Source organism: Malus sylvestris, chromosome 1, assembly GCF_916048215.2.
Source record: "Malus sylvestris chromosome 1, drMalSylv7.2, whole genome shotgun sequence".
Taxonomy (NCBI): Eukaryota; Viridiplantae; Streptophyta; class Magnoliopsida; order Rosales; family Rosaceae; genus Malus; species Malus sylvestris.
Window position 1 is genome coordinate 24,798,515 of NC_062260.1, and position 13,447 is coordinate 24,811,961.

The 13,447-nt window shown below is 38.0% G+C and overlaps 2 protein-coding genes, 1 long non-coding RNA gene and 2 pseudogenes across 5 annotated transcripts in view; 1 reads left to right on the forward strand and 4 right to left on the reverse strand.

The window, feature by feature from the left end:
- The window catches only part of LOC126621508 (receptor-like protein EIX1), a 27,219-nt gene extending 25,965 nt beyond the window's left edge, over positions 1 to 1,254 (reverse strand). Inside the window, exon 1 of one of the 3 annotated variants that reach the window (XM_050290026.1) lies at positions 414 to 1,092. In XM_050290026.1, the coding sequence (XP_050145983.1) occupies positions 414 to 950 (537 nt within the window). In that variant the 5' untranslated portion in view covers positions 951 to 1,092. Of the gene's footprint in view, positions 1 to 27 lie in introns of all 3 variants that reach the window. The other 2 variants (XM_050290049.1, XM_050290042.1) reach the window with 2 other exon arrangements.
- The window catches only part of LOC126621758 (uncharacterized), a 25,572-nt gene extending 21,653 nt beyond the window's left edge, over positions 1 to 3,919 (reverse strand). Inside the window, exon 1 of the mRNA XM_050290338.1 lies at positions 3,841 to 3,919. The gene's annotated coding sequence lies outside the window, so the exon portion shown is untranslated. The remainder of the gene's footprint in view (positions 1 to 3,840) is intronic.
- LOC126621748 (uncharacterized) lies at positions 3,662 to 4,895 on the reverse strand (annotated as a pseudogene).
- Positions 4,896 to 7,117: 2,222 nt separating this feature from the next.
- LOC126621784 (uncharacterized) lies at positions 7,118 to 9,301 on the forward strand. The gene is made up of 4 exons (XR_007623191.1): positions 7,118 to 7,380; positions 7,482 to 7,550; positions 8,295 to 8,354; positions 9,121 to 9,301. It is a non-coding gene; the product is annotated as an uncharacterized LOC126621784 (long non-coding RNA).
- A 453-nt stretch (positions 9,302 to 9,754) lies between these two features.
- Positions 9,755 to 10,690, reverse strand: LOC126621700 (receptor-like protein EIX1; annotated as a pseudogene).
- Between the last annotated feature and the right edge of the window lie 2,757 nt (positions 10,691 to 13,447).

Sequence of the window (13,447 nt, forward strand, 5' to 3'; positions counted from 1 at the left end):
AATTCAAGGAATTTTCTGTTAAACAACCATTTGGGAATCGGATCAAGACTAATAGAATTGGATGACAAATCAATTTCCCTCAAAGACGTGATATTCTGTGAAATGCTAGGAATTGGACCTTGGAAACCACAACCACTAAGATGAAGAGAAACTAGATTTTTAAGACTGAAAACCCACCTCAACATCAAAGAATTAAAACTGTTTCCAGAAAGATCAAGGACGACCAGGGAAGTAAAATTTGGGGTGGGTAGAGGGGGGATTTGATGAAGTTCACAATCAGACATATCCAACTCTACCAAAGAAGGGAGCATGTTTGTAACTTGCAACCAGTCAGATGCTTTGCTAAGATCTACAGAACTCAAGTCCAAGTGTTCCAACAGAGAAAGACCAGAAATCCACTTCAGGTTCTCAACCTTCAGACTGGGACCATAGATATTACTGATATTGAGATAGCGTAGACTGGAGAGATTTCCCAGTTTATGAGGAATTACTCCACCAAACGCTGAGTTTCCAAGATTAAGGTGTGTTAAACTTGTCATAGAACCAAGGAAACTAGGAATTTGTGTTATGAATTCATTGTTGCTTAGGTCCAAGTAGTTGAGATGCTTTAAACTGAGCAAAGAAGAATTTATCTTACCACTGAAGAAAGAATTGAAATGCCAATCAGAGTAGGAACTATTAAGGTGCAGCTCGTGGATGTGGCCGGTTATGTGATCACACACAACTCCTGTCCAACTGCAACAGTCTGAACCTTCTTCTGCAACCCACGACGATAGCCGATTGGCAGGGTCCTTGAGATCTTGCTTGAACATCAGAAGGGCTTGTCTTTCGCTTTCTTTGCAAAGCGGAGGCCAACCGGGAATTCCATTGCATAAACCAATACTGAAAGTAATGGTTGCAATAGCTAGAACCCTGATTAGTAGTAAAACAACTCTCATGCTTCTCTCCATGAAGTTTTAGTGTATGAAGTAGGTGATGTGTGCGAGCAATGAACCATCCACAGTAGTGCTAGCTATATATACTAGGGATCCTCACTTTTTCTAAACCATCCTCTACGACATGTGCACTTTTCCTAAACCACCCTCTACGGCATGAGATTGAGACCACATTTTCTAGCACATCAATGAGAGTAGCAGTCGGATAGTCTTGGAATCTTTGACAAAAGTTTCATAGATGATAAGATGAAATAATTACTTTCTTTGAATGCCGGTCCTTCAAATACGTTGTATAGATAAAGATGAAAAATTAATGGACAGAACTTGGCTGCTGATTTTTCAGCAGCCAATTATGTTCAAAATTAATTTCTTTGATTGATGTGATATTTATTGCGATATAATATTCCTACCTAAACTTGGCGTCAAACAGGAATATGTGCAAGTAAAAAGGGTAATACATTTTACTTCTTTTAAGTTTTGGTACAACTGCAACCTCATACATGTGTATAACATTTCAATGTCATACATTTACTTATAACTAGAAAATGTGCCCCCACTTTGCCGCGGGCGTTGACTATGTTAGTTGTAATAGGCATGAATAGTTTCCACACAAAGCAACTAAAAATACGTTGTAGTACCTAAGAACCAATGAAGTCAAACTTTTGCTGCCATATATGGATAGCTATAAGAAACATTCATTTGTAGATCATATTGTGTCATCAATATAATAGTTTCAAGTAATTAGCCTACAACATGGCGGAAAAACATAGAAAAAGAAAAGTAGAAAGGCAAAGGACAATACTTGTGCATCTCGCAGAAATAATAAGTTTATGAAAAAATTGCTAAACCATCTTACAAATTCAATCGTCAAACATTATATTGTAACCCAAGACAAAGACAAAGTATATAGTTTGTTTACAAATCAAAACAAAGTGCTGCTATAATCCGCAATAGCTATGAATCATTTCCACATAAAGATACTAAAATTTGACGGCACATTGAATAACCATCAAGCAAAGCAAACAAAGGGAGGATTAAATATCGAAAATTGTCCATAAGGCATCAATTGACAAATGCTTCTTAATGTGGTATTCCAAGAAATGAATGCAGCTCCAAAACAACTCAGAAAACACCTTAGAAATCTTTATCACCCCAATCTTACTAAATAGAAGCATATATGGACAGGATAGCTCCCTAATTTTGTAATAGAAACTCTAACAAAGAATATCAGGCTCCAATGCCCTGACTTTTTCTTGGCATAAATATGTACATTGCAAGTTTAATTCCAACAAGACAAATACGAGTGTAAAGTAAAAGGCATCAACGCTACATGTACTACTTTACAATCATCTCAAGTTGCTGACACAATGCCTAAAATATTCAAGACTCAAAGATTTTCATATAAATAGAACACCTCACCAAAACAATAACCGAGGTTGTGGTATTTGAATCAAGCAGGCAGATGCTTTGCAAGGATGCCTTCAATATCATCTCATATTCCCGTACTCCTGTCGGCGGGATCCGCCAGTGCCCCCGTGTGTCAGGCCCTTTCCTCAAAGAGGTCGAGGGGTTTCTGGTCGAACCCGCCCAACCCAAAACTAAGAAGAACCGAACCTGACAGACACATCTTTTTTCTCTTTTTCCTATATGATACAATAAACCATTCAAATTCAGTTCATGTGGAATTGGGGGAAAGAAAAGGTTTAAAACTCCAATCATCCAAATAGAACCTATTATGTTAAAATGGTTCTTGAATGTGGTGAGCAGCGGTATTTGCAAAGAAACATGATGTTAACTCTCATGTATATGTTCAACAATTAGATTCGATTGAATAGCATTTTCTTGGGATGTAGAGCTGGGTGATGATTCCCTCGTTGTTTTGCATCTTGCTGATTAAGATTATAACCTAGAAACCAAAATCAAACAAACGTGGATACATATATGAGAACTCAAACGAATAGGCAAGGATTTTAAAGATTCGGAATGTAAAGAAGAGAGGAAAACATGTATATGGCTAACAAGATCAAAGAAATTGCAAAAAACAACAAATGGGGAAAATTACAGAACATGGGCATTTCCTAAAACTCCATGTTTTCAATTCAAATTTCTCTAGGCATTCAAAATGAAGCTTATGGAATGAAGAGTAGAATTATTACCCAAGGTGGTTGCAAAAGCTTGAAAAACCACATGCCAATCCTAACAAAATCGAATTGACAAACGAAAGGAAACCCATTAAACCCACATTCCAATTCAACCAAAATTCGAACTTCACCTCAAATTAGATCAACAGAAAGAGAAACAGGAAAAAACCCAAATGCAACAGGATAGAAAAACAGGGTGAGAGGGAAGGGGGAGATTGAGGGATAAGCAGAGAGAGAGATTACAATGAGTGAGTCGGCAAAATTTGAAAGCTTCAGTGAAGTTGCAGCTCCCCTTCGACTCGTTGCATCAATAGGATTAGAAGATTCTGGAAATAATAAAATTACTGAACGGCCGTAAACTCAATTAAATAAAATTCTCAGAATTTCGTATAATATCCATGAACGAATGCCCACAAAAGATGAATAACATATAAATATAAAGTTATAAACATAAAAAAAAATGAAAAATACCTCAGCAGAACAGATGGGCAATAGTTATAAAATTGGCCTGGAAATAGTTGACAAACCACAACCCCATGTCCAAGATGTCGACACTGTCGATGTCATCACCTGAAAAGGTATGAATTATATGTTTGTTAATTTCTACGACTAAAATCAAAATCAAATACCAACATACTTCCTCATGTGTTATGTTTTGCAAAAATTCAAATGAAAATGTACAAAAAAACATAATTATACAGTAGCAACTCTTCATAGAATTCTTCCTCTATCTCCTCCACTTTTTGACCATGATGTCTGCTTCCATATTGAGCTCAATTCTTCAGAGCTTGATGAGAGACTAAACCTTTGATGTGGAGGCAGTCCAGCAATAGCATATGCAACCGCTGCAGCAGCCGCATCTTGCGAGGGAACCTGTTCGAGAAGGTAAACAACGCATGAATACATTTAGGACAGAAAATAAACGTTTATTTTAACCCTGTACCAATCAGCTAAATTTCGCAGTAAGCATAACATTTTCATTCCCTACTTAACAATGAATTAACTACGACTGCCAGATTAATAAGCATTGTTCTTAAAATGATACTTATTAAACTTAACCTTCTTAATTAACACGAAACCGCAGATAATCTACCAAACCAAACTGTTATTCAGCATATAAAGCAAAATACACACGCTTGGTACAAACATTTCAAATTATATGATCTAATTACACAATTTCAACTCGCTTTTACTCCGAAACAATCGACTTTCACACAACTAAACACTAAACGCATCGAATTGGAGGCCTTAAAAGCTGCATTACGTGCAAAAACTGAAATTTCAATCACCTCGGGGCGATCAGAAGCAGAAGGAAGAAGGCCGAGCGACCTGGCACACCTAATGGAGCTCAGAATCTTCTCGCTGACCTTTGACAAATCCATCGCACCACCTTGAAACAGCAAAAAGGGGACCAAGAACGAAACCCCAGAGCTCTCAGTGCCCTCGCTCAAATAGCCATTGAACACAAACGGATTCGCCAAAACGCTGCCGAAGGAAGATAGATTCAGCTGCATTTCAATTCGAACCATGGAAAATGACTAAATTAAAAAAAAAAAAATCAAGCAATCACGATTTTCTATCAGAGCAACCAGGAAGAGAATAAAATCCCCAGGAGCAGAGAAAGAAGTCACCGAAATTGAATGGAATGGAGAGAACCAACCACCGGGAGATGAGGAAAGTGGCAAGCCAAGGAGAGGGGCGAAGTATGAGTGAGTTTTGGGCTGTGGGTTTCGGATTTCTTGTTCAGGGGGAAGGGGGAGGATCCTAAAAAAGGATATGGATTGTCCGCTCCCCATTTCATAGCCTTCTATTTCTATGGTCTGCGCTTCCCATCTCATATTCTTTTCATAGCTCGTAAATATATTATATGATCACAGTTAAGTTACGTTAATATTCTATATAAATTTTTTTATAAAAATAATAAGATAAAAAGTAATTATAATATAAAATGTTAACGTGACTTAATCGTGACCAATATGAGAGTATAGGGAAGGTAGACAATCCATATCCTTTAGCATAAAATATATAACCTTTCAAAAATAATCAAAAGCTTACAAATGTCAATTAACAACATAATCAAAATAATAAATTAGTACATATTTCAATTAACAAATCACAAATAAAGTGGAATTCAAATTGATAAACTGGCAAAGGAAAATGCATTAACATTTTCATGCCATCCGCCTTGATGACAATATTCATGAGTATGAGATTTTATAGAAATAGATAGTGAAATGAGAGAAAAAATTACAAAGAATGTTCATTTTTTTCAACCAGAAGAGCAATCCAAAAACAAAAACAAAAAATAGAACAAAAAACGAACCCGTCTTTCAATTTTAGCTTCTTTTTTTTTTTTTTTGAACTGTTCAATTTTAGCTCTTTTACACCATTGAAAAAACATTTCAATAAAATTTTGGAAATTGTTACTTATCATTCTTCAGAAGCATCTTTATGATTTGTAGACATACTTAAAAATAAAATAAAAAGTAGAGATATAAATCTAAACAACCTCCAATGGATACACTAATAGGATTGTCCAGTTGATCACCAAATACTTCCAAAGATTATAATCTTTGTTACATGCTTGTCCGACCCACCCCCCAAAGGAAGGCAAAAATCAAAATTTGCCTCTGCCTTGGGTTACTGAAAGTTTAAACTAAAATGGACCTGGCTTCTTTGCCCTCCCAGTTTCCATACACTCTCATCATCTCCTATTTGTGTGATTACGGTTAAGTCACGTCAACATTTTATATTACTATTGTTTTTTGTCTTATTATCTCTATAAAAAAATCAATATAAAATTTTGATGTGGCTTAACCATGACCGTACAAAATAGAAAGGGATAAGAGTGTATGGGAAGTGAGAGGGCAGATAAGCCTTTATCAGCAACGTCGAAAACCACTAAACAACCACCATTCCAATAAATCTCACATAAAACTCAAGAAAGAACAATGCAAAGAATAATAGAAAAATATTGAAAGACAAGATTTACCAAAATGTTCACAATGAAGAAGAATTCTCGCCTATCATGCACCGCATATTTCTGCAGAACAAAAAAATTGCAAAAAATATGAGTCGTTTTAATCACCATTTCTTAACAACTATTCAGTAAAGGATCAAACAATCATGCCACAAAACAAATTTGAGAAAAAAAGGGAACTAAATTAAGTTGAGTAGGGTAAATAATTGAAGTGACTTTGAGGCATTTAAGTTAAGATTTTTGTTTAGTGTTGTCAACCCAGATTTGTAACATAATTTTGTTCTGTTACACATTATCCAAATAGCAGATATGTACTATTTTAACACAACAGCAACACATTGCTTACAACAACAAAAAGACAGATTAGACAAATATACAGGTACACCATCATGTAATTTAAAATCAAAATAAACAGAACTTGAATTACATCACTAAAAACACAGTATCGTTCTCTGTGATTTATTTATTTTCTTGCAAATTTTCTACACCTGCATACAGTATCGTTCTCTCTTTCCGCGTTTAGGGGCAGCAAACCAAATGAGATGAAGTTTCGGTAATACTTTATATTCTTCCTTCACTGTCGTTGTAGCATGCATGATGCATTCATCCACATGCAGAGACGAGGGACCGGTCCCTATACTTCTGGCATTTCTTTTTACTTCTTTTCCTGCCGTAATACTTTGTTTCCAGGTCTTTTGTACGTGCAATTTATGCCCTTGTCCTGCACTTCTCAGAGATTTAAACAGAGCCCTCTTCTTAACCCTTATGCTTAGGATGTCAAGCAACTACAGATCGGTACATGTCGAGTCGAGTAGTTTTTATTTATTCTAGGAACAACAAAGCTGCTTCATAATGTATCCAATTTCAAATCTACAAACTTTACGTATATTGGCATCAATATGAATGCTTTGTGACAGAGAATGCCTCTCTAACAACCCGTCCCGGAATTTACTGTACATAAATGGTATTTTTGTATTTTCATCAAGTTTGGAAATTTATCTTCCTTTTAAAATTTGTTTTTGGTCTTAAATGGTGAGCCAAGGGGACCCACCCCCCCTGATTTTGTCCCCGAGCCCTCTTCTCTCTTTCTTCCTCTCCTTCTTCCCTTTCCCGTATACTTCTATTCCTCTCTTCTCTATGATCACACTCACACCCAGCTGCACTCCCTGCTCGAGGAAGACACAATCACCATCTAAACCTCGTCCCTTTCCTCTTCCTCTTGCCTCTGCGCAACTCAGCGAAACCAAGAAAATAACCTCCGGCGAGTCCGACGGCTTTCGAGGCCATTACCGGCCAAACCACGGCGAGTTGGCCGGCGTGAAAGGTATCAATCTCTTCGTCTCGTCGAGTACTATAACTTTCCTTTTTGTTTCACTCAATTTCATTGAGTATTGAAGACGTTATACGCATTTGAATCTTACCCAGTTTCTGGCGACCTCCGAGGCTTTCGAGGAAATTTCCGGCCAAACCACGGCGTGTTAGATGTCGTGTGAGGTATGATTCTCTTCGTCTCTTCCAGGGCTACAACTTTTGTTTTTGTCTCGCTTGATTTCATTGAGTAGTGACAAAATTATGGCCGTTTAAAGTGGGGTGGTTTTCCGGGCGAATTTCCGGCCTTCTTCTTCCTTGGCAACAGGCCACCCGGCCTTTCCCTCTCCCTCGGGCCTTAGGCCCGTGTTGTCTTAAGCCCAAAACCCTAGCCCCTTTAGTTTTTAAGTTTTGTTAATTGGTTTTAAAACCCAAAAAGGGCTCGGGCCTTATATAAATGGCCTTGGGCCGGTTTTGATTTAAAGGGGGCTTAAAGCCCTGCCCTTGTGAGGCCTTAGGGCCTTGTGCCTGTGTGTGTGTGTGTTTTTGGTGTGTGTGTTTGGGCTAAAGCCCAAACCCCAATTTTTCCACCCTAAACCCTTTTAACCCAAAAGCCCTAGGTTCCTAAAATCTATTAGGGCCTAACCCATCCAACCCAATTCCCTTATTTTATTTAGTTCAAAACCCAATAGGTCCTAACCCTATTTAACCTAAACCTAAACCCTAATCCGGATTTCAAGCCTAAAACCCGTTTGACCTAATTTGACCGTTGACCCCCGGTCAACGTTGACTTTAGGATTGACTTTTCGGGTTTTCGTCCGGGACCCTTCTTAGGGTAATTCGATGTTCTGAATCCGTTTCCAATGTCCATTTTCCCAAATTCAATTGCTATTATATAGTTTAATTTATTGGACTCTTTAATGTGCTTAGGGGCAATTATTGTGACGTTTCCGTCTTTGCTAGTGGCGCAGCTTTTGACGGCGAAGTACTGTGAGTGGACCCTTTCTAAAATTACATGATTTTATAGTAATTGCATAAATGATTAGCATGCCTACGGATTTATGATTTGATTTATGTGAAGCCTGATGATTTAAGATATTGATTATTGTCTCGTGTTTTGGTGAGGAATTAATTGTTAGCCTATTTTGAACTATATTTTAATATATCATATTTTCTATAAAAATCATGAACTGGTAGACTATCTGACAGATGACGATAGGATGCTAGAACATGTTTTTGAACCCCTCTTTATAGTGTAGACGATGATCGGTAACCTATGCTATGAAGTGGTTATTTAAGAGAGGCGTAACTATTTGTGCGTACCTGGTGGATACTATGCCGCCTGGGGCGAGGATCTGGTGTTGGCATTTAGGCCGGGAGAAATAATCCCTAGCAAAAGGCTGAGGGACACGGTGACAGGCATTGGGCCGGGAGGGAGTTATCTCTGGCTACGGGCACAGAGACTTAGGTGCAGGCATTGGGCCGGGAGTTATATTTATTCGGTGATCTTACTAGCAGCACACCGCGCTTACGAGACGATTTATGAGACGTTTACTGTTTTGATTTATGCGATGAGATTCCGCAATATGGCTTTTGAGATATTTTTGGCATGCTAGGATTTTTATTAAATCCATCACTTATTATGCTAGTAGTTTTCATTTATATAAACTTTGGGGGTTAGTATGTTGATAACTGTTTTATTATTATTGTATATATAAACTTGGTCCACTCACCTTTGTTTTGCGCCCCTATTCAGGACTTAGAATCAAGGCACCTAATCCCGGCGTGAAGACACTTCCACAGTAGCATCTTCGGATCCTCTCGATGTAGGACCCACTTCCTTATTCATCCAATTTTATCTTAATTATTTTTAGTGATTAGATTTAGTTGTATGTTCTGAGAACGTTCCTGAAATTATTAATTCTTCGTATTTTTAAATTTCTAACCCTTATTTATTTCTTATTCTTAGCTTTTGTATCAATTAATGGCTTCCGTCACCCTTGGGTGTCAGCCAGCAAGTGTCTATCATGGTATTCAGGGAATATCAGGGTCGGGGCGTGTCAAAATGGCAGAAAAAATAAAATAAAAGAAAGGATGAACAAAGTTCGATCAATGAAAAGAGCAAGAAAGAAGATATTGAGTAGAAAAAAGCCGAAAGGTGTCACGTGAATTTGTACGAATAAGAAAGAGAAGTACTACGAAAAGAAGGGGAGAGAGAATAGAGAGAATGGAAAGAATAGACAGAACAAAAGAAAGATTGAGAGGTAAAACTGTAAATAAAAAACCAATTGAAAATACAACCATGAAATAATGCGAGTTTGCTAATAATTAATTAACAAATAACTATTCTCTAAACCATTTTCACACATTTCCATGTCATTCAATTTACGTTTGCTAAATGAAGGGGTACTTGTTACGAGAACAAGTCTTTTTAATTTTATAAGGGATAATATTTTTATAAAACAAAGTGAAAAAGAACTACAATCAAACAAAGGGACGAAATTTGAAAAAAAAAACATACAATTCAACCATACTGGCTTATTCGTTGTAGCAAAGGAAATGCCAACAACAAGAAGCTCATTCAAAGTACAAAACAAAGCTAAACATATTCAACAATTATATGATATAGTTTAAGCACTATCCTATCCTGAAAGAAGAATGCCCCATGGCATGTTTACTAGCAAAGAACCAAGCACAATCCAAAACCCCGTGGAGAATCTAAGTCCCAAGGTCATGTAGAACAACTTGTCTTCGAGTAAATGGTATCCTCCTCCTCTGTCCTGCTCAACTGTTTGTGGCGGTATCACCCCATTCACTTTGCAAATCTTGTAGAGCAGAGGTCCGCAAAGTTTGTTGTTGACGAAGCTAGATTGATCAAGGCTCTGCAGTTGAGTGTTTTCCGGAATTTGTCCCGTCAAATTGTTGTAGGTCAAATTCAAGTGACTTAGAAATGTCAAATTCGTCATGCTCGAAGGAATTTCACCATGGAGTTTGTTCGTGGACAAATTGAGAGATTCTAACCATCTCATATTACCAATCTTTGAGGGAATTATTCCGGTGAAGCGATATTTTGATAAGTTGAATGACTGCAATGCGAGGAGGCCTGTAAGTTCTTCATTGAAATCTTGCTTGAACATTAGAAGTGCTTGTCTTTCGCTTTCTTTCCAAAGTGGAGGCCAACGGAGATTTCCATTGCATAAACCAATACGGATAGTAATGGTTGCAATAGCTAGAAACCTGATTAGTAGTAAAACAACTCTCGTGCTTCTCTCCATATAGTTTTAGTGTATGAAGTAGGTGATGTGCATGAGCAATGAGCTATCCAGAGTAGTGCCAGCTATATAAACTAGGGAGCCTCACTTTTTTCTAAACCATCCTTTACGGATGAGCACTTTCTACGGCATGAGCAGTTTGTCTAAACCATCCTATACGGCATGAGACCGTATTTTCAAAATCGATGCACATCAATAACAGTAGCTGTCGGACGGACTCTTGGAATCTTTGACAAAAGTTTCATAGATGATAAGATGGATTAAACTAGTTATTTTGATTCTCAGACACAACACACTTTAATCTTTTTGCTGTTGAGTGACAAATAATTAAAAATATAAAAAAAACTTAAAATATTTGGTTCTCAATCTAAATCCCAAACAACGCTTGAAAAGATTTGAAATTTAGTCGCTGAGCTCGTATTCCTCGTCATATTGCTCGAAAGTATTGACAAATTTGCCAATTAGATGCTTACAGCTTCAACTTTTCATCGAATTGGCATGGAAAGGCCCACAGTTTGAAAAATAGAATGAAGGGTAAATCACCAAAATGGTCCCTGAGATTTGCATAACTCATCACTTTAGTCCATGAGATTCCAAATCGATAGAAGTGGTCCCTGAGATTATCCATCATCCATCATTTTGGTCATTCCGTTAAAAACTCTGTTAAGTGTCCCGGAACTCTTGGCCGGAAGTTTTGGCAATTTTCAAAGCTTCGTAACGCAATCGTTTCTTAACCAAATTCGACCCATACTATATCAAAATGAAGATAGGAAAGTGTAGAATAAGATTATACCTATTTAGAAGCCCAATGGTTGCCGGAGATTGCCGGAAAATAGCCTCAAAGTTGACTGTTCCGAGTGAAAACTTGAAAACTCGCCGGAAACTAGGTAAACTTTAAGGCCCTGTTTGGCACACCGTATAAAGCACCAAATAGTACTAATAATACGGTGTACGGTGTTTGGTGCCGTTTGGATAATAAGCACCGGATTAAATAATCTGGGCCCACCTTTTTTACTCGGTGTATACCTGCTTCCTAATCCCGTCCAATTTCTCCGTATAACTTAGTCGGCCTCTTGCTCGTTCTCGCTCTCGCTCTCTGCTCGCTCTCCGCTCGTTCTCACTCTCGCTCTCCGCTCCTTCTCACTCTCGCTCTCCGCTCATTCTGCCATCACCTGCAACTGGCAGGTGAGGAACCTGGGAACTTCCGCTCGTTCTCACTCTCGCTCTCCGCTCCTTTTACCATCGCCTACAACTGGCAGGTGAGGAACCTGGGAACTTTGAATCAGGAGATTGTGAAGGTAGCAAGAAATTTGGACTTAGAATTGCAGGGCTTTGCCCCGAAGGGAGCCCTTCCAAAAATTCTCAGAGGCCAAGGCTGAGCCCAGGCCAGTAAGGGGGTTTGGGATTCTTTTGCAGTCGGGGAAAGAGAAGAAGAAGAGAGAAAGGGAAGGAGTTTGGGGGTGCAGCGGAGAGATCTGGGTTTCATTATTTGGGATTCTTCTATTATGTAGTCGGGGAAGAAGAATGGAGAGAGGGAGGGAGTTTGGAGGTGCGGCGGAGAGATATGGGTTTCATTTTTTTTTTTAAGTTTAATTTTATTTTAAGTTTTCCTCCTATCCGATATAATACCAAACACTGTATAAATAATACGGTCATTAATCTGATACTGCACCAAACGCCCGACTAATTTAGTCAGTACTGTCCGGTGACTATTTATCCTATCCGACAAATATAGTCAGTACAGTCCGAGCTGCCAAACAAGGCCTAAATGTTCATAACTTCTTCAATACTCAACGAAATCAAGTGATTCAAAAACAAAAATCATACTTCTCGACGATAAAAAGAGAATGGTACCTTTTTTGATGGCTAACTCGTCGTGTTTTGGCCGGAAAATGGCTCGAAAGTGGCTGTCTTGGTTTCGAGTTAGCCACTTTCGAGCTGTTTTCCGGCCAAACCACGGCTATTTAGCCGTCAAAAAAGGTACAATTCTCTTTGTATTGTCGAGAAGTATGATTTTCATTTTGAATCACTTGATTTCGTTGAGTATTGAAGAAGTTATGAACGTTTAAAGTTTACCCAGTTTTCGGCGAGTTTTCAAGTTTTCACTCGGACCAGGCAACTTTGAGGCTATTTTTCGGCCATCTCTGGCAACCATTGGACTTTGAAATAGGTATAATCTTATTCTACACTTTCCTATCTTCATTTTGATATATTATGGGTCGAATTTGGTTAAGAAACGATTGAGTTACGAAGCTTTGAAAATTGCCTAAACTTCCGGCCAAGAGCTCCGGGACACTTAATGGAGTTTTTAATGGAATGACCAAAATGATGGATGGTGGACAATCTCAGGGACCATTTTGGCGATTTACCATGAAAGGGAAAATGGAAAGTTCCAAATATTCATGACATTTTTTTTTGTCAAACAATAGATTTGTTAGATTAGATTTTAGATTAGGGAGCCGACGGAGTTCGAACCCACGCCGTGGTTTAAGAGCCACATTCCTCCCCACCACTGTGGTAGATTGCCACTCGTATGACAATTTGTTATATTTAATCAGTCTCGAAACAACTAGACAAGTTGTTTCTGAGGTGTAAGAATAGTAAAAGAAAAATCAATTTCTTGAGACAGAAAGAAAAGAAAAAAACACAGAAGAAAGGAATAAGGAGAAACATAACAAGTGTTTACAACAGTTAAGTGTTTTTTTTTTTTTTTTGTCAAAACAACACTTAAGTGTTGGCCGACCCAATATGTAGGAGAAAAACTAGATTTTGAAGTCTGAAAATCCACCTAGCTAGGCATTGAAGAAGTAA